Source organism: Mustelus asterias, chromosome 1 (genome assembly GCF_964213995.1).
Source record: "Mustelus asterias chromosome 1, sMusAst1.hap1.1, whole genome shotgun sequence".
NCBI classification, from domain to species: Eukaryota; Metazoa; Chordata; class Chondrichthyes; order Carcharhiniformes; family Triakidae; genus Mustelus; species Mustelus asterias.
This window is the reverse complement of record NC_135801.1, coordinates 165187848-165205900: the sequence shown is the minus strand read 5'-3', so window position 1 is coordinate 165205900 and position 18053 is coordinate 165187848. Positions and strand designations below refer to the sequence as shown.

The window sequence follows — 18053 nt, the reverse complement described above, 5'->3', positions numbered from 1 at the left end:
GACGCAGTACTCCAAATGTGGCCTAACCAGTGTTCTATACAGCTGCATCATCAGACTCCAGCTTTTATACTCTATACCACATCCTATAAAGGCAAGCATACCATATGCCTTCTTCACCACCTTCTCCACCTGTGTTGCCACCTTCAAGGATTTGTGGACTTGCACACCTAGGTCCCTCTGTGTTTCTATACTCCTGATGACTCTGCCATTTATTGTATAACTCCTCCCTACATTATTTCTTCCAAAATGCATCACTTCGCATTTATCCGGATTAAACTCCATCTGCCACCTCTCCGCCCAATTTTCCAGCCTATCTATATCCTGCTGTATTGCCCGACAATGCTCTTCGCTATCCGCAAGTCCAGCCATCTTCGTGTCATCCGCAAACTTGCTGATTACACCAGTTACACCTTCTTCCAAATCATTTATATATATCACAAATAGCAGAGGTCCCAGTACAGAGCCCTGCGGAACACCACTGGTCACAGACCTCCAGCCGGAAAAAGACCCTTCGACCACTACCCTCTGTCTCCTATGGCCAAGCCAGTTCTCCACCCATCTAGCCACTTCTCCTTGTATCCCATGAGCCTTAACCTTCTTAACCAACCTGCCATGTGGGACTTTGTCAAATGCCTTACTGAAATCCATATAGACGACATCCACGGCCCTTCCTTCAGCAACCGTTTTTGTCACTTCCTCAAAAAACTTCACCAAATTTGTAAGGCACGACCTCCCTCTTACAAAACCATGCTGTCTGTCACTAATGAGATTGTGATGGATGTGAGTGTGAGGGAACACTTTGGATCCAGTGATCATAATGCCATTAGTTTCAACCTGATCATGGATAAGGATAGATCTGGTCCTCGGGTTGAAGTTCTGAACTGGAAAAAGGCCAAATTTGATGAAATGAGAAAGGATCTGGGAAGTGTGTATTGGCACAGGCTGTTCTCTGGTAAGGATGTCAATGGAAAGTGGGAGGCCTTCAAAGGAGAAATTTTGAGAGTGCAGAGTTTGTATGTTCCTGTCAGGATTAAAGGCAAAGTAAATAGGAATAAGGAACCTTGGTTCTCGAGGGAGATTGTAACACTGATTAAGAGGAAGAGAGAGTTGTATGAAATGTACAGGCAGCAAGGAACAAATCAGATGCTCGAGGAGTATAAAAAGTGCAAGAAGCTACTTAAGAGGGAAATCAGGAGGGCTAAAAGACGACATGAGGTTGCTTTGGCAGACAGAGTGAAGGAAAATTCAAAGAGCTTCTATAGGTATGTTGGGAGCAAAAGGATAGTGAGGGATAAAATTGGTCCTCTTGAAGACCAGAGTGGTAGACTGTGTATAGAACCAAAAGAGATGGGGGAGATACTAAATGGTTCTTTTGCATCCGTATTTACTGAGGAAACGGGCATGGAGTCTACGGAAATAGGGCAAACAGGTAGGGAGGTCATGGAACCTTTACAGATTAAAGGGGAGGAGGTGCTTGCTGTCTTGAGGCAAATCAGAGTGGATAAATCCCCAGGACCGGACAGGGTATTCCCACGGACCTTGAGGGAAGCTAGTGTTGAACTTGCAGGGGTCCTGGCAGACATATTTAAAATGTCAGTATTCACAGGGGAGGTACTGGATGATTGGAGGGTGGCTCATGTTGTTCCATTGTTTAAAAAAGGTTCCAAAAGAAATCCGGGAAATTATAGGCCAGCAAGTTTGACGTCGGTGGTGGGCAAGTTATTGGAAGGTGTGATAAGGGATAGGATCTACAAATATTTGGATAGACAGGGACTTATTAGGGAGGGTCAACATGGCTTTGTGAGTGGTAGGTCATGTTTGACCAATCTATTAGAATTTTTTGAGGAGGTTACCAGGAAAGTGGATGAAGGGAAGGCGGTGGATGTTGTCTACCTGGATTTCAGCAAGGCCTTTGACAAGGTCCCTCATGGGAGGTTAGTTAGGAAGGTTCAGTCGCTGGGTATACATGGGGAGGTAGTAAATTGGATTAGACATTGGCTCAATGGAAGAAGTCAGAGTGGTTGTGGAGGATTGCTTCTCTGAGTGGAGGCCTGTGACTAGTGGTGTGCCGCAGGGATCGGTCCATTGTTGTTTGTCGTCTATATCAATGATCTGGATGATAATGTGATAAATTGGATCAGCAAATTTGCTGATGATACAAAGATTGGAGGTGTAGTGGACAGTGAGGAAGGTTTCCAAAGCTTGCAGAGGACCAACTAGAAAAATGGGCTGAAAAATGGCAAATGGAATTTCACGCAGATAAGTGTGAGATATTGCACTTTGGAAGGACAAACCAAAGTAGAACGTACAGGGTAAATGGTAGGACTCTGAAGAGTGCAGTTGAACAGAGGGATCTGGGAATACAGGTACAGAATTCCCTAAAAGTGACGTCACAGGTGGATAGGGTTGTAAAGAGTGCCTTTGATACATTGGCCTTTATAAATCGGAGTATCGAGTATAAAAGTTGGAGTGTTATGGTAAGGTTATATAAGGCATTGGTGAGGCCGAATTTGGAGTATTGTGTACAGTTTTGGTCACCTAGTTACAGGAAGGATGTAAATAAGGTTGAAAGAGTGCAGAGAAGGTTCACAAGGATGTTGCCGGGACTTGAGAAGCTGAGTTACAGAGAGAGATTGAATAGGTTGGGACTTTATTCCCTGGAGCGTAGAAGAATGAGGGGAGATTTGATAGAGGTGTATAAAATTATGATGGGTATAGATAGAGTGAATACAAGCAGGCTTTTTCCACTGAGGCTAGGGGAGAAAAAAACCAGAGGGCATGGGTTAAGGGTGAAAGGAGAAAAGTTTAAAGGGAATATTAGCGGGGGCTTCTTCACGCAGAGAGTGGTGGGAGTGTGGAATGAGCTGCTGGATAAAGTGGTAAATGCTTTTAACATTTTTAACACTTTTAACATTTAAGAAAAACTTGGACGGGTTCATGGATGAGAGGGGTGTGGAGGGATATGGTCCAGGTGCAGGTCAGGGGACTAGGCAAAAACTAGGCATAGACAAGAAGGGCCAAAAGGCCTGTTTCTGAGCTGTAATTTTCTATGGTTCTATGGCAGGAGGTTTAGGGGACGTGAGAAAAGACATTTTTAGTCAGATGGTCTGGAATGCGCTGCCAGGGAGGGTGGTAGAGGTGAGTTACCTCAAGCTTTTAAAAAGTACCTGGATGAGCACTTGGCACATCATAATATTAAAGGCTATGTGCCAAGTACTGGTAAATGGGATTAAGTGGGAGGTCAGGTGCTCCTCACAGGTCAGTGCAGACTCGACAGGCCGAAGGGCTTTTTCTGCACTGTATGATTCTATTTGCATGAAATTCCTAGCAGTCATAAATATGTTGTCTGGCATTAATCAATCAATTAATGCTCAGATAAGTGAAATTTTTATTTGCCAAGCTAGTAGTATAACATTTATTTGTTATAATTTATCTCATGAAATTGTTGCTAAATATTCTACTATTGCATTTGTGTGACGGTTTGGATGTGCTCAATAGCCAAAAATCAGTACTAATTTGTCAAAAAAATTTTAAGTTTAATTTTGACTTCCGATGATTTATTTGTAGGATCTGCGAAAGGCCGTCCAGAAAAATTCTGAAGTAGCGCACCATTTACTCGCAAATATTCCAGCTCATCTGCCCAACAAAGCTGCTCAAACCAGGTAGGTGAAGCTGACCGAAACTAGGGAATATTTGAATATGGTTTTATTTTTAACAACCAGGCCCTGCTTGCTTGGACATTTAAACATCTTTTCAAATATCAATTGCTTTGTTGACTGTTTCCTTGGGTTCCAAATCACGCCATCTTAAATGTTTTTCCTTTTTACAGTTGAAATCAAGCTTCATTACATCGTCCCCAGTTCTAATTTTTACACGTCTCAAAACTATGGAATTCACTTTTTCCCTCATGTTTTTCTCAATTATTCTGAGGCCAATCTTACCACAAATTCTTGATTTGCAATTTTTTTCCTCTTTCCAACTTGGTGTGTGTGATATGCGCAATGCTCACACGGATGCACTGATCATCTGAGAACATGGTGATCAGCCGCCTTCTGAATTGCTTCTATTTCTCTGGTGATACTACTATAATGGGGAATTCATTTGAGAAAGTAGCTAAACAATTAAAATGGCCATAGACTATTTGAGTATTGTTGGTTCAGACAAAGTTGGTAGGTAGAGCTAGTGAAGTGTTTGTATAACTATCAGAGGAGGCATCTAGGGATTATGATGAAGTGAGGAAAGCCATCTTAAGTGCATATGAACTAGTGCCAGAAGCCTATGGACAAAAGTTCAGAATCTAAGGGAAGAACCAAGTCAGATGCATATAGAATTTGAAAGAATCAAGCAAAGTAATTTTGAGAGGTGGCTATGAGCATTGAAAATAGACCAGACATATGACACTCTTAGAGAAACTGTTATTTTCGAGGAATTTAAAAATTCAGTTTCTGCATAGTGAGAACTCATGGAAAAGCAAAGGGTTCAAACTGTGAGACTGGTAGCAGATAGAAACATAGAAAACTACAGCACAAAACAGGCCCTTTGGCCCCACAAGTTGTGCCGAACATATCCCTACCTTTTAGGCCTACCTGTAACCCTCCATCCTATTAAGTCCCATGTACTCATCCAGGAGTCTCTTAAAAGACCCTATTGAGTTTGCCTCCACCACCACTGACAGCAGCTGATTCCACTCGCCCACCACCCTCTGTGTGAAAAACTTCCCCCTAACATTTCCCCTGTACCTACCCCCCAGCACCTTAAACCTGTGTCCTCTCGTAGCAGCCATTTCCACCCTGGGAAAAAGCCTCTGAGAGTCCACCCGATCTATGCCTCTCAACACCTTATATACCTCTATTAGGTCTCCTCTCATCCTACGTCTCTCCAAGGAGAAAAGACCGAGCTCCCTCAGCCTATCCTCATAAGGCATGCCACTCAATCCAGGCAACATCCTTGTAAATCTCCTCTGCACCCTTTCAATCTTTTCCACATCCTTCCTGTAATGAGGCGACCAGAACTGAGCACAGTACTCCAAGTGGGGTCTGACAAGGGTCTTATATAGCTGCATCATTATCCCCGGACTCCTAAACTCAATCCCTCGATTGATAAAGGCCAGCACACCATACGCCTTCTTAACCACCTCCTCCACCTGCGGGGCCGATTTTAGAGTCCTATGGACCCGGACCCCAAGGTCCTTCTGATCCTCTACAGTACTAAGAGTCTTTCCCTTTATATTGTACTCCTTCATCCCACTTGACCTGCCAAAATGGACCACGATGCATTTATCTGGGTTGAAGTCCATCTGCCACTTCTCCGCCCAGTCTTGCATCCTATCTATGTCCCTCTGTAACTTCTGACATCCCTCCAGACTATCCACAACCCCACCAACCTTCGTGTCGTCGGCAAACTTACCAACCCATCCCTCCACTTCCTCATCCAGGTCATTTATGAAAATGACAAACAGCAAGGGTCCCAGAACAGATCCCTGGGGCACACCACTGGTGACCGACCTCCAATTAGAAAAAGACCCATCTATACCCACTCTCTGCCTCCTTTGGGCAAGCCAGTTCTGGATCCACAGGGCAGCAGCCCCTTGGATCCCATGCCCTCTCACTTTTTCGAGAAGCCTTGCATGGGGGACCTTATCGAACGCCTTGCTAAAATCCATATAAACCACGTCTACTGCTTTCCCTTCGTCAATGTGTTTAGTCACATTTTCGAAGAACTCCACCAGGCTCATAAGGCACGATCTGCCTTTGACAAAGCCATGCTGAGTATTCTTGAGCATACTAAACCTCTCTAAATGCTCATAAATCTTGTCCCTCAGGATCTTCTCCATCAGCTTACCAACCACTGAGGTTAGACTCACCGGTCGGTAATTTCCTGGGCTATCCCTATTCCCCTTCTTGAAAATAGGAACCACATCCGCAATCCTCCGGCACCTCTCCCGTCTCCATCGACGACGCAAAGATCATCGCCAGAGGTTCTGCAATCTCTCCCCTCGCCTCCCACAGTAACCTGGGGTACATCCCATCCGAACCTGGCGACTTATCTCTCTTGATGCCATTCAAAGATTCCAGCACAACCTCTTTGTTAAAGTCCACATACTCGATCTTTTCAGTCCACCGCAAGCCCACAGTACATCCACCCATGTCCTTCTCCTCTGTGAAAACCGAGGCAAAATACTCATTAAGCACCTCTGCCATTTCTACTGGTTCTGTACTGATTTTCCCGCCTTCACCTTTTATAGGCCCTATTCCTTCACGTCTCATCCTTTTACTCTTCACATATTTATAGAACATAGACATAGAACAGTACAGCACAGAACAGGCCCTTCGGCCCACGATGTTGTGCCGAGCTTTATCTGAAACCAAGATCAAGCTATCCCACTCCCTATCATCCTGGTGTGCTCCATGTGCCTATCCAATAACCGCTTAAATGTTCCTAAAGTGTCTGACTCCACTATCACTGCAGGCAGTCCATTCCACACCCCAACCACTCTCTGCGTAAAGAACCTACCTCTGGTATCCTTCCTGTATCTCCCACCACGAACCCTATAGTTATGCCCCCTTGTAATAGCTCCATCCACCCGAGGAAATAGTCTTTGAACGTTCACTCTATCTATCCCCTTCATCATTTTATAAACCTCTATTAAGTCTCCCCTCAGCCTCCTCCGCTCCAGAGAGAACAGCCCTAGCTCCCTCAACTTTTCCTCATAGGACCCTTAGGGTTTTCCTTAATTCTACTTGCCAAGGCCTTCTCGTGACCCCTTCTGGCTCTCCTAATTTCCTTCTTTAGTCCTTTCCTACAAGCCGTATACTCATCTAGATCCCTATCTTCGCCAAGCTCTCTGAACCTTTTGTACGCTTTCCTTTTCTTCTCGACTAGGTTCTGCACAGTTTTTGTGTACCACGGTTCCTTTAACCTACCAACTCCTCCCTGTCTGCTCGGAACATTGTCCTGTAGAACCCTAGACAGACATTCCTTGAAAAACTGCCACCTCTCTTCAGTAGATTTCCCCGAGAATACCTCTTTCCAATTTACTCCTCTAATTTGCTGCCTTATGCCTTAAGATATGGCCAATGATTTCGAATTAATTTGTGAATCAAGGTTTGTTTTTTGATATCAGTTTCAATTTGTGAAGGATAGAAACTGGGGAAAAGAGAAATCTGCAGGTGGTCAAGGAAAAGGAGGCCTCATTGAAGATAGTAAGGACAGTTTGCCTCAGGTTAAAAAGGAAAGGTACGATTATGGAAGATAGAGAAGAAACCTTAAATGTTTTCATTGTAATAAAGTTGGATGCACAAAGTCGCAGTGTTGGTGGCTTGGGAAAACTGGAAAGACAGACATGGTAAAACCGGATAAGCAAGTGGGGTTTGTTAAATTGGCAAAAGAAACCATGACTGAAACTGAAGAGGTGCAAAATATACAGGTTGTTCAGAGGATGGTTGATAAGCAAGTGTCAGATTTTTAAAGATTTTATTTGTGTGGGTACAAGTTGGAGTAGATAAAGAGGTTAAAATCTTAAGGGATACAGGAGCAAGCCAATCTTTAATGGTGAGAGATGAGGAGACATATAGTTTGGAAGGTGTATTGCCAGAAACAATGGTAATGTATAGAATTAGTGAGGAAGGGAGTAGTGTTCTGTTATGTCAGGTTGGAGGGTCCAGTGCAAAGTGAAGTACTGGTATGAATATTAGAGAAATTACTACTTTCAGGGGTACAGTTTATCCTGAGTAATGATATAACTGGATCACAGATGGGAGTGATGCCAACAGTTGTTGAAAAGCCAGTGGAAAATCAAACAACTGAGGTGTTGCAGGAAGCATATCCTCAGGTTTCCTGATTGTGTGGTAACAAGATCACACAGCCACAGGGTGAGACCGGAGCAGGAGAAATCAAGGAATACATATAAGAATGCTGAGGTTCAGTTATCCAAAACAATCTTTGAGCAGGTGGTTGATAAAGAATGAGAAATGGCGGAGGATGAAGTGAATATCTTTAGTTCAGGAAAGTTGGCATAATTAGAAAAAAAAGACGCAGAGATAAAGCAGTTGTATCAGAAAGCATACACAGAAGGAGAATCTGAGTGTATACTGGAGTGTTACTACATTAGAAATAATGGGAATTCTCCTGTTCCACCCGCCACGGGAATCATAGCGGGCAGGAGGCGAACCACGCAAAGGTCCATTGACCTCTGATGGGATTCTCTGGTTTTGGGGTGAGGGTGGCCGGAGAATCCCACCCACCGTCTTAATGAGGAAATGGAGACCTTTACCAGTGGATGAAAAATGGTCAGAAGTTCGTCAAGTTATATTAGCAGTGGATTATAGAAAGGTGGTTTTGCAGGTCGCAAATGAGGTTCCAGTAGGAGGTCATTTAGGAGTGAAGAAAACTTGAGTGAAAATACAAAAACAATTATTGGCCTTAACTGCGTAAGGATGTGGTTGACTTTTGTCATACATGTCACACATGTCAGGTAATAGGAAAACCTCAAGCAGTAATACAAGCGCAGCACCTTTACTACCATTTCTGGCATTTGAGAAATCTTTTATGAGGGTCTTAACTGATTGTGTGGGACCCCTGCCTAAAACAAAAAGTGGAAATGGGTATTTGTTGACTATAATGGATGCATCTACTGGATTTCCGGAGGCCATTCCATTATGTAATATTACAGCTAAGAGGAATGTAGAGGAGTTACTTCAACTTTTTTTAAAACCAGATATGGACTGACCACAGAAATCCAATCCGATCAGGGATCTAATTTTATGTAAAAGTTATTCAGGGAAGTTATGGATAGCTTAGGAGTAAAGCAATTTAAATCAATTGTGTACCATCCAGAATCACAGGGAGCTTTAGAATGGTGGCATTAAACTTTAAAGATCATGTTGAGGGCTTATAGTCAGGATTGTCCAAGGAATTGGGATATGGGAATTCCATTTGTACTCTTTGCAATTAGGGATGCACCTAATAATCAACTAAATTCAGTCAATTCTAATTGATTTTTGGTCATGAAGTAAGAAGACCCCCTAAATTGATCAAGGAGATATTGGTGACTCAGTGTTCTGAGACGACAATATTGGACTGTGTGTCAAACTTTAGTGAGAGATTAACTAAGGCCGGTGAGTTGACTAGACAACATTTAAAAGTGGCACACATGTTCTGGTCTAGAACCTTAACACCACCATAACCCAAGTTTCCCAGGATCCACACCTTAAAAGATCACCATTGCCAGAGGACTAATTAGTCTTTTGCTTGAAATTTTAAATAGAACCCTATCTGTCATCTTGGGTGAATTTAGAAGATTCCATGGCATTATTTGAAGAAGAGCTGGGGACTTCTACTGAACACATCCCCCTCAGTCAACATCACTGAAACAGATTATTTTGTCACTGCTTTTTATTTGATCTAGCTGTGCATTTTTAAACTTGTCCTGATGTTTCCATAAATTTGCAATGGTGACTATGCATAAAATATACTTAATTAATTAACTGTGTAGTGCTTTGCAGTGTCTTGAGGTTATCACAAGCTCGATTATAAATAGAATCTTTCCTACAAGCCACAGTTGTTACCCTCGGGCTCAATCCAATCTATTTCCTAATTTTCTGAAAATTCCATTTCCACCTTCTTGGCACTGCATTGTAATTACTTTTTGAAGAAGAGTAACTGTGTGGGAGGCTTATAAATACGGCCTTGGTCAAACCATGATATCCTGAGCTATTTGATTAATAGTCTATCAGCATTCTAGTAAGCATTTGCATTGGCCTCTAAATACTTTGTGTAAGTTTGCTGATTTGAACACTTGCAGAGGACAGTACTTGCATACAGCTGAGGAAAAGCACAAATGTACTTTTCACACGGAACAGAGATAGGTCATGAGAAGCATGCCTGAAGGAAACTACCAGGAAAGTAGATAACATTTGTAAATATAATTTTTTTTGAGTGGTCAAGAAATGGTACTGTAATATGTTTCCTTTATTTCCTCTACCTGCAACTTACTGCCTTCCACTGTAGAGGACAGGACCTACCTCCATGCAGCAATCTGTGTTCTGAGGTCTGTGCATGACATCAAGCTCTTTATAGCTCAAATGAGATTCTATAACAGAAGTGTTTCTCTTGGCACCTGCATTGAGAACACTTGTTCATCCTGAGTCATTAAAAGGTACTCTATTTGTGAGCTTAAATTTTCTATGATTTGATGGCTTTTAAATTCTAATTTAAAGACGTCAATTTAGCTTAAGTATAAGAAGCCTTTGCAAATTGGTACCTTTGGCATAAATCTTGGCATCAAAGGGTGGGATTTTTCCGGCCGTGTTTGCCCCAAGGCCAGAAATTCCTGCATGAGGTCTATGGACCTTTGCATAGTCCACCACGATATATAATTTAGCACTGTCAATTATCTTGCATTTTTTTCAGTATAGCAGATCCAAAAGGTGCTCGGGTTCAAGAGGGTCCTGCTAATCCTGAACCTGAAAAGAATTCTGCCAGGAGCAAACATTTTGTTCGTGAGATGGAGTACCTGTTAATGGAGGAATTTAACCAGGTCCCTGGGTAAGTTTCATTACAATCTCAATCTGAAACAAATTAAAGATTTGTATCAGGTTACTTTAAACCCAAGGTTACATAAAATATACACCACAGAAGCACCCAACTGGTCTTTGCTGGTGTTCATAATCCATGAGGCACCTTCCATTCCATCGACTTCATCTCTGCCTCTTTAGCATATCTTTGTCCTTTTTCTTCCTTGTACTAGTTTAGTTTATTTTGCATATGCCTAAGTCAGTAGCATTCACTATATGGCCCTCAGACACTTGTCTTTCCTGCAGCCTGCTTTACAAACCCTCCCTCAATTAATGTCACCACATGAAAACAGTTAAATATCCAAACAATATACAAATAACAATTCCAAGATTTTGTTTTATCTTGTACATAAAAACATTAGTTGCCTGCCAGTCCTCTGTCAAGCCCTGCTCTTTTATGGAACTTTCATATGTACATAAGTGCCTCTGCTCCCTCCTTCCTTGTTTCCTTAAGAATGCGGCTGCATACCATCCAGACCTGGAGTCTTGCTAGTTTGTCCTATCCAAATTGTATTAATTAATCTTTTTAAACTCGTCCTCCAGTGAAGTGTCTTTTTTCAAATGAAGATAAAATTACGAGGTCAAGTGGATATTCAATACTTAGATAATTTTTCCATCATTACCTGTGCGTGGTCAACTTTCCTAAATTCTTTTGTTCTCTACTCCTTCAATGTCAAAGTACTTTGTGTGCATTTAGCTTTTTTATATTCAACTTTTCTTTTATTCATCCACAATATTGGGATAACTAGATTGGGTAAATCAATGATATTTTCCTATACATCATTGATATTATTCTCAGTTCTTACATTTTGAAATGTAGAAAATAGGGGCAGGAGTTGGCCAAATTGTCATAGAATTATAGAGGTTTACAGCATGAAAACAGGCCCTTTGGCCCAACTTGTCCATGCCGCCCCCTTTTTTTTAACCCCTAAGCTGGTCCCAATTGCCCACGTTTGGCCCATATCCCTCCATACCCATCTTACCCATGTAACTGTCTAAACACTTTTTAAAAGACAAAATTGTACCTACTGCCTCTGGCAGCTTGTTCCAGACACTCACCACCCTCTGCGTGAAAAAATTGCCCCTCTGGACCCTTTTGTATCTCTCCCCTCTCACCCATAAACCTATGCCCTCTAGTTTTCGACTCCCCTACCTTTGGGAAAAGATATTTACTATCTCGCTGATCTATGCCCCTCATTGTTTTATAGACCTCTATAAGATCACTCCTAAGCCTCCTATGCTCTAGAGAAAAAAAGTCCCAGTCTATCCAGCTCTCAAAGCATCAAGTCCCGGTACCATCCTAGTAAATGTTCTAACCGAGCAAGTGTTCTGACCAATGAAACCAAACATGCCGAATGTCTTCTCCACCACTCTATCCACCTGTGACTCCACTTTCAAGGAGCTATGAACCTGTACCCCAAATCTCTTTGTTCTATAACTCTCCCCAACGCCCTACCATTAACTGAGTAAGTCCTGCCCTGGTTCAATCTACCAAAATGCATCAAAATTGCTGTGGATCTGAGTCACATGTAGGCCAGACCAGGCAAGGACAACAGATTTCCTCCTCTAAAGGACATAAGTGAACTAGATGGATTTTTATGACAATTGACAATGGTTTCATGATCATCATTAGACCTTAATTCCAGATTTTTATTTACTTCAAATTTCGCCATCTGTCATGGTGAGATTTGAACTCAAGTCCCCAGAGCATTAATCTTGGACTCTGGATTACTAGTCCAGCGACAATACCACTATGCCCCCGAATTTTTCAATTCTGTCCTTCTGGTAATCAAGCCCAGTACTTGGTTTGCTATTTTTATACAAAGCTGTGGCAATACATTTAATGATTAATGTTGACATTGAATTAATGATCACACAAGATGCATGGTCCTTTATTCAGACATCTACGCTGGTAGGGAAAGCAGAAACAGTAATAATTTCAAAAGCAAATTGGGTGGCCACTTACAGGAAATAAATTTGCAGGGCTCTAGGGGTAGAGTGGGAAATGCAACTCAATGGATTGCTCTACAGAACACTGGCATGGACTCAATGGGTCGAATAGCCTCCTCTGAGCCATTATGACTCTTCTTTCTCTACACATCACAATGCAAGTGAGACATTTTCATACCCCAAATCATGGCCTGTGCAGTTAAATGAATTGTTTTTAAATAGGAAAGCAGTTTATTTTTATTTCATTTTTCAAGATCTGTTAAAAATTACCTTATTTGATTTATTATTGTCACATGTATTAGTATACAGTGAAAAGTATTGCTTCTTGCGTGCAATACAGACAAAGCATAGAGAAGGAAACGAGAGAGTGCAGAATGTAGTGTTACAGTCATAGCTAGAGTGTAAAGAAAGATCAATTTAATGCAAGGTAGATCCATTCAAAAGTCTGACAGAATAGGTTGGGACTTTATTCCCTGGAGCGTAGAAGATTGAGGGGAGATTTGATAGAGTTGTATAAGATTTTGATGGGTATAGATAGAGTGAATGCGAGCAGGCTTTTTCCGCTGAGGCTAGGGGAGAAAAAAAACAGAGGGCATGGGTTAAGGGTGAAAGGAGAAAAGTTTAAAGGGAATATTAGGGGGGGCTTCTTCACGCAGAGAGTGGTGGGAGTGTGGAATGAGCTGCCGAATAAAGTGGTAAATGCGGGGTCACTTTTAACATTTAAGAAAAACTTGGACGGGTTCATGGATGAGAGGGGTGTGGAGGGATATGGTCCAAGTGCAGGTCAGTGGGATTAGGCATAAAATGGTTCGGCACAGACAAGAAGGGCCAAAAGGCCTGTTTCTGAGCTGTAATTTTCTATGGTTCTATGGTTCTAGAACAGGGAAGAAGCTGTTCTTGAGTCGGTTGGTATATGATCTCAGACTTTTGTATCTTTTTCCTGATGGAAGAAGGTGAAAGAGAGAATGTCCTGGGTGCGTGGGGTCATTAATTATGCTGGGCTGCTTTTTCGAGGCAGCGGGAAGTGTAGACAGAGTCAATGGATGGGAGGCTGGTTTACGTGATGGATTGGGCTACGTTCACAACCTTTTGTAGTTTCTTGAAGTCTTGGGCAGAGCAGGAGCAACCCAAAAGAATGCTTTCTATGGTGCATCTTTAAAAGTTGGTGAGAGTCCATAGAATCTCTACAGTGCAGAAGGAAGCCATTCAGCCCATCGAGTCCACACCGACAGCAATCCCACCCAGGCCCTATCCCCGTAACCCCCATATTTACCCCAGTAACCCCTCTAACCTACGCATCCTGGGACACTAAGGGGCAATTTAGCATGGCCAATCAACCTAACCATCACATCTTTGGACTGTGGGAGGAAACCGGAGCACCCAGAGGAAACCCACGCAGACACAGGGAGAATGTGCAAACTCCACACAGACAATGGCCCAAGCAGGGAATCGAACCCAGGTCCCTGGAGCTCAGAGTCATAGCTGACATGCCAAATTTCCTTAATCTTCTGAGAAAGTAGAGGTGTTGGTGGGCTTTCTTAACTATAGTGTTAGCACGGGGGGACCAGAACAGGTTGTTGGTGATTTGGACACCTAAAAACGTGAAGTTCCCTCCCATTTCTACTTCACCCCCAGAGATGTTGACGGGCATGTTCTCCACTACGCTTCCTGAAGTTGATGACAATCTCCTTCGTTTTGTTGACATTGTGGGAGAGATTATTGTCACAACACTTCACCAGATTCTCTAATTCATTCCTGTACTCTGTCTCGTCATCGTTTGAGATCCGACCCACTATGGTGGTGTCATCAGCAAACTTTGAAAATCGAGTTGGAGGGGAATTTGGCCACACAGTCATAGGTGTATATGGAGTATAGTAAGGGGCTGAGGACACAGCCTTGTGGGACACCGGTGTTGAGGATGATCGTGGAGGAGATGTTGTTGCCTATCCTTGCTGATTGTGGTCTGTGGGTTAGGACGTTCAGGATTCAGTCGCAGAGGGGGGAGGAGCCAAGGCCCAGGCCACGGAGTTTCGGAGGAATAAGTCAGTCTTAGGCAAATTTTAGAGTAGAACTGGTAGAGGCTGAGGAACCATTTACTGGTCTTTTTCCCTTGGATCAAAATCTTTCGTATGTTTAATGCAGCAAAACACAGGAGAAAAATTTGGTTCCTGCTAAAGCATTATTTGAAGATTCATAGCAGTCTGTTTTATATGTTTCTGCTTTTTCTCCCACAGCTCCACAATGTCTCTAATTTCTCCATCTCGAAATCTTGGATAGTAATTACAATTGGGGATAGTGATTATCTAACCATTTTTGAACATGCATATGTTTTATCACTTCAACTTTATTGTTTGACTCTTACTCAATTTTCTTTGATATGCTAGGTACATGAAAGGTCGTATGACCTATGATCAGGTCAATGCTGTGATAAAGGAGCTTAATGCCACTGTGAAAGCCAAGTACAAGATCCTAAATCAGCCAATGAAATCCATGTCTAACACTACTCGGAACCAGTACCATGCTTTTAAAGAGCAAGAAACTAAGGAAACAAAAGGTACCAGTAGATAATGTTCAGAGACAAGATGAATCAAAATGCTTTTTATACCTTTTATTATGCATCTTTTCTTTGCTTTCCATGAATAAACAAAGAAAATTACAGCACAGAAACAGGCCCTTCGGCCGACCATGCTGACCGACTTAACTAACACCCCCTACCCTTCCGGGGACCATATCCCTCTATTCCCATCCTATTCATGTACTTGTCAAGACGCCCCTTAAAAGTCACTACTGTATCCGCTTCCACTACCTCCCCCGGCAACGAGTTCCAAGCACCCACTATTCTCTGTGTAAAAAATCTGCCTCGTACATCTCCTTTTTAAACCTTGCCCCTTGCACTTTAAACCTATGCCCCCTAGTAATTGACTCTTCCACCCTGGGAAAAAGCTTCTGACTATCCACTCTGTCCATGCCTCTCATAATCTTGTAGACTTCTATCAGGTCTGCCCTCGACCTCTGTCATTCCAGTGAGAACAAACCAAGTTTCTCCAACCCCTCCTCATAGCTAATGTCCTCCATACCAGGCAACATTCTGGTAAATCATTTCTGTACCCTCTCCAAAGCCTCCACATCCTTCTGGTAGTGTGGCGACCAGAATTGAACACTATATTCCAAGTGCGGCCTAACTAAGGTTCTATAAAGCTGCAACACGACTTGCCAATTTTTAAACTCAATATCCTGGCTGATGAAGGCAAGCATGCCATATGCCTTCTTGACTACCTTCTCCACCTGCATTGCTACTTTCAGTGACCTGTGTACCTGTACACCGAGATCCGTTTGCCTATCAATACTCTTAAGGGTTCTGCCATTTACTGTATATTTCCTATCTGCATTAGACCTTCCAAAATGTATTACCTCACATTTGTCCGGATTAAACTCCATCTGCCATCTCTCCGCCCAAGTCTCCAACTGATCTATATCCTGCTGTATCCTCTGATGGTCCTCATCGCTATCCGCAAATCCACCAACCTTTGTGTCATCCGCAAACTTACTAATCAATCCAGTTACATTTTCCTCCAAATCATTTATATATATATATATATTACAAATAGCAAAGGTCCCAGCACTGATCCCTGAGGAATGCCACTTGTCACAGCGCTCCATTCAGAAACGCACCCTTCCACTGCTACCCTCTGTCTTCTTTGACCAAGCCAGTTTTGTATCCACCTTGCCAGCTCACCTCTGATCCCATGCGACTTCACCTTCTGCACCAGTCTGCCATGAGGGACCTTCTCAAAGGCCTTACTGAAGTCCATGTAGACAACATCCACTGCCCTACCCTCATCAATCATCTTCGTCACTTCCTTGAAAAACTCGATCAAGTTTGTGAGACGCGACCTCCCCTTCACAAAACCATGTTGCCTCTCACTAATACATCCATTTATTTCCAAGTGGGAATAAAGCCTGTCTCGAAGAGTCCTCTCCTCTGTGTCATCTATAAAGCAGTAAGAAGTCTCACAACACCAGGTTAAAGTCCAACAGGTTTATTTGTAGCAAACACCACTAGCTTTCGGAACTGGCTGTTCCTTTGTCAGGTGGTGGGAGTTCTGATCACAAACAGGGCATACAAAGACACAAACTCAATTTACATGAATAATGATTGGAATGTGAGTCTTTACAGCTAATCAAGTCTTAAAGGTACAGACAATGTGAGTGGAGAGTGCATTAAGCACAGGTTAAAGAGATGTGTATTGTTTCCAGACAGGAAAGTTTAAGACTTGATTAGCTGTAAAGACTCTCATTCCAATCATTATTCATGCAAATTGAGTTTGTGTCTTTGTATGCCCTGTTTGTGATCAGAACTCCCACCCACCTGATGAAGGAACAGCCAGCTCCAAAAGCTAGTGGCGTTTGCTACAAATAAACCTGTTGGACTTTAACCTGGTGTTGTGAGACTTCTTACTGTGTTTACCCAGTCCAACGCCGGCAACTCCACATCATCTAAAAAGCCGCAAGGAGGAGAACCATCTGTTTGGGTGAAGATGTAATGTTAATGTGAGTTAGTCTCTACTTCGAGCAACTTGTAGAGGTATTCACTTCAGTAAATCTAAATATAATCTTCCTCCATCATGACGAGAGTTGTTTGAACTGAAGTGCTGACATATGCATTGAGTAGTCCTGTGTGTACTCTGTAATGATATATTTTCCCTTTGATCCTGTGGATTTGGTAAGCAATAGGTGGGTGCTTTTTTTTTGACAGCAGGAAGAAAGTGGTATCCATATTTTGGTCAATCTTAGCCTAGTTGTCACATGCAGTATTAAAACTATGATTTGTGGTTAATGTTCAGAATAATTCTGAAAAAGACATCAGGATGTGTAAAATTGAGATGGTAAATAACTTTGGACAATTCAGTTGTTGCACTGTAAGATTTGTTGGTTTATGGATGGTAGTTTAGGAGAACATGGGGGAAATTGGCAAAGGGCTAGAATTGAAAATGTAAATATGTTATTCAAATATTTGAGAGTTTTGTTTAATTACCTTCAGGAATCAAGTGCATAAATTTCTGGCTGGCTGTTAAATAGATTAAATAGAGCCTTTAATAAGGCAAGTGAATATTGGTAGAGACCAGTAATGTGTTTAGTTTTTTAGAATCTGAAAATCCAGGTATTTACTAAAATAATTTAGGCACAAAGTTTACTGTTTTAAAGCAAAATAATTTTACCACAACAAATCAGACAACAGGAATACTAATAACTACATGCTATCTTGAATAGTGGGCTGCATTAAAATATAAAAAGTACAAGGAACACTGAGTTATTATCTAAACCAAACTTCTTTAGTTGAATTTCCTTTGACACCCATTTGTCATCATAATCCCAATAACTGAGATAGTTACCAGAAATTGGAAGTTTAACCACTTTGTCTGAGAATGTTTCAAAGATGCATACAAGATTGATATTTCTTGGACCTTCTGTTTATTTCTGGCAATGTTGTCCCTTCAAATCTCTTCCAACCATTCAACACAAGTGTTG

The 18053-nt window shown here is 42.1% G+C and overlaps 1 protein-coding gene across 4 annotated transcripts in view; it reads left to right on the top strand.

Annotated features, from left to right (window-relative positions):
- Positions 1-18053, top strand: part of ska1 (spindle and kinetochore associated complex subunit 1) — a 66500-nt gene that overhangs the window by 14653 nt on the left and 33794 nt on the right. For all 4 annotated transcript variants that reach the window (XM_078227564.1, XM_078227636.1, XM_078227490.1 and 1 more), the window contains 3 exons: positions 3568-3662; positions 10411-10545; positions 14909-15078. In XM_078227564.1, the coding sequence (XP_078083690.1) occupies positions 3568-3662; positions 10411-10545; positions 14909-15078 (400 nt within the window). The remainder of the gene's footprint in view (positions 1-3567; positions 3663-10410; positions 10546-14908; positions 15079-18053) is intronic.